This window comes from Colletotrichum tamarilloi (genome assembly GCF_030869305.1).
Source record: "Colletotrichum tamarilloi strain Tom-12 chromosome Unknown Scaffold_233.1, whole genome shotgun sequence".
NCBI lineage: Eukaryota > Fungi > Ascomycota > Sordariomycetes > Glomerellales > Glomerellaceae > Colletotrichum > Colletotrichum tamarilloi.
The window spans coordinates 16,321-19,687 of NW_026849616.1; the positions used below are offsets into that span (position 1 = coordinate 16,321).

General features: G+C 16.0%; 1 protein-coding gene across 1 annotated transcript; it reads left to right on the top strand.

The window, feature by feature from the left end:
- Positions 1-2,691: 2,691 nt before the first annotated feature.
- Positions 2,692-2,841, top strand: CTAM01_16537 (uncharacterized protein; the record flags this gene model as incomplete). The annotated part of the gene is made up of 1 exon (XM_060532530.1): positions 2,692-2,841. A coding segment is annotated over one exon (150 nt), but the record flags the coding sequence as incomplete, so codon positions are not given.
- Between the last annotated feature and the right edge of the window lie 526 nt (positions 2,842-3,367).

The window sequence follows — 3,367 nt, forward strand, 5'->3', positions numbered from 1 at the left end:
TTTTACTTATAAAGATATAATAATAAGCCTATTAAGGATATTTATATAGAAAACTAATTACCTAATTAGATATTATTAAGTTTTAATAATAATAATAAAGTAATATTCGGCCCAGACCCTAGTTTTTTTATAAAATACTTTAATAATAAATATATAGAATAAGAAGATTATAAATATAACTAATATTAAGTTTACTACGTTAAAAAAGCTAAAGCGTAAAAAAAATAATAAAAACTACGTAAGTAAAGTATTTAATAAAAAAAGCGTATATTAAAAAACTAAAAAAGTTAATTATAAAAGAATAATAAAAAATAAAAATAAAAAAAAAGTTCTTATATATAACCTAATAACGTAACGACGTATATTTATAAGTTAACTTCGATATTTATAAATAAGAATTAAATACTATTATTAATAATACTATATAAAAAACCTATATTTTATTAAAAATAGTAAACGAACTTAATTTATTATAAATATAAAAAGATAACTTATATTAATTATAAATAATAAAAAGGGAACGAGTTAATTATAATTATAAATATATTAATTAAGAGACCGTATACCTCTTAATATATATTAATAATTAATAAAAATAACTATAGTATGATATTATAAAGATTAGAAATATTAATATTATTTTAAAAATCTCGTAGTTATAAAAGTATAATTTATAAATAAATTAGATTACTAACTAAGTCTTTTAAGAAAATCTAGTTACTAAACGACTTAAAAAAAAAAAGGGGTTTAAACGGATTTTTAATAGCTCTTAAAAAACGAGAATAAATATAATATATAGCTTTTATTAAAATAATAAAAAGCTCTAAAAAGTTTATAATTAGTACTAACGATTAAGGATCGTAATAACTCTAAATTATACTTAAAAAGTACTAAATATATATAAAATTATTTATAAAACCTAAAAAAATAGGATTTTTAAAATATAATAATTAAAATATAGAAATCGAACTTAAAAAAGGAACGTAACCTAAGTTCTATTTAATATACTTAATAAACTAAAAAAAATAAGAGTACTTTAATAAATATATTAATAAGAAACTTAAGAAGGGATATATTTAACTATCGAATTCTCTTATAAAATTTCTTTTATTTTTTATATTAAAGAAGAATAAAAAATTAAAACTTATTATTAACTATAGAAAACTTAATAAAATTACGAAAAAGAATTACTATTTTTTATTACTTATTATTAAGCTTAGGGATTTATTTTATAAAGCTAACTAATTTATTATTATAAATCTTAAAAAAGTATTTAATTAGATTTAAATTAAAGAAATAAATAAATAAAAAACGGTATTTTAAACTTATAGAAGATTTTTTAAGTACCTCGTTATACCTTTCGGATTTACTAATATTCTAATTATTTTTTAAATAATAATTAATTATATACTCCGGGAATATATTAATATTTTTATTATTATTTATATTAATAATATTCTTAATTTTCCCCCTAATTTCGAAATATATAAGAAATATATTTATATAGTATTTTAAAAGCTTTAAAACGCTAAATTATATATAAAACTCTTTAAGTACGAGTTCTATATATTGAAAATAAACTTCTTTAAATATATTATTATACTAAGATAAATTTATATATAAGTATTAAAAATAAAAGTAATTAGGGACTAGTTTATATTATAAAACGTTAAGGACGTATAAGGATTCTTAGGATTTATTAACTTTTATTAACAATTTTTTAAAAACTATATTAATATAATTAGACTTTTTAATAACTTAATATAAAAGGATATTTTATTTATTTAAGATTTTAAATATAAAGAAGTATTTATTAAAGTTAAGAATATAATCGTTTTTAAACTAGTTATTATAATATTAAACCCCTAAAAACCCTTTAAAATCGAAACTAACGCTTTAAACTTTACTATAAGAGCGGTTTTAAAATAATAAGATAAATAAAAAAAGCTTTATTTATATTACTTTTATTTTAAAATATTCTATAGAACAAAATTAAATTAATAAATCTATAATAAAGAACTAATAATAATTATTAAAATATTTTAAAAATAGAGATTATAATTATTTAGAACTAAATACGAAGTTATAGTTTATATAAACTATAAAAACTTTATAAACTTTATAATAAATAAGAACCTAAATAAATAATAAGTTAAATAGAGCGAGTTCTTATCTAAGTATAATTTCTAAATTATTTATTAAAAAGGTTTAGAAAATAATAAAATAAACGCTCTTAATAAAAGACTTAATTATAAAGTCGCGGTTTCTAAAAAAATATAAGTTATTTTTAAATAAAAAAAGGACGGTAGCCTTATACTAATTACGAAGCTTTCTATAATAGTTAGAAAGATTAATATTAGCCTAATTAAAAAGCTAATTCCTAAGCTTATTATAAAAATTTATAGTATACTAATATACGGTTATTAAAGAGTTATTAAAATGTAAAAATAGATTTATTAATATTATAATAAATCTATTATACGTATTAAAATTATAAAAATAATTAAGGACTACGTAACTTATAAAAAAAGTAAAAATAGCTTATATAAGCTTTATAGCGAGCTATAATTATTATAATTACTAATAGAAATATAATAATTAATTATATAGGACTTTATTATTAAATTACTAAAGTCTAGAGAACTATTTATTAAAATATTATATAATAATACTTTAGTTATAATTAATTAACTTACTAAGTTTACCTATTTTATCCTTTATAAAGAATTAAGTATTATAAAAAACTTAGTATATATATTTACTAAGGTTATATTTTTAAACTACGGTTTATTAAAAGAAATTATTTTTAATAGAGATAAGTTATTTATTTCGAAGTTTTAAAAATTTCTAATTTTGTAACTTAGTATAGATTATAAGCTATTGATATTATTTTATTTATAAACCGATAGATAGATAGAAAAGATTAATTAGATCTTTAAAATATACTTTTATTATTACGTAAACTATAACTAGGATAATTAGGTAGTACTTTTATTAATAACCTAGTTTATATATAATAATATAGTTAGTAAAAGTATAAAAAAATCCCCGTTTTATTTTAATTACGGATTTTAGTTAATAATATATAGAGAAGTATATTAAGGATTTTAAGCTATAAAAGTTATAATAAACGTAAGTAAATTTAAAGAAATTTATAAATAAGCCTTATTAAACCTCGAGTTTATATAATAATATATAAAAAAGAACGCGGATAAATTAAGAATTAAAGAACTATTTTTAAAAAAGGGGGATAATATTTATCTTTTTTATTATAATATTAAAATAAAATAACTAAGTAATAAATTAAACTATAAAAAACTCGGACTTTTTAAAATTATTAAGAAAATCTTATTAATTAATTACGAAT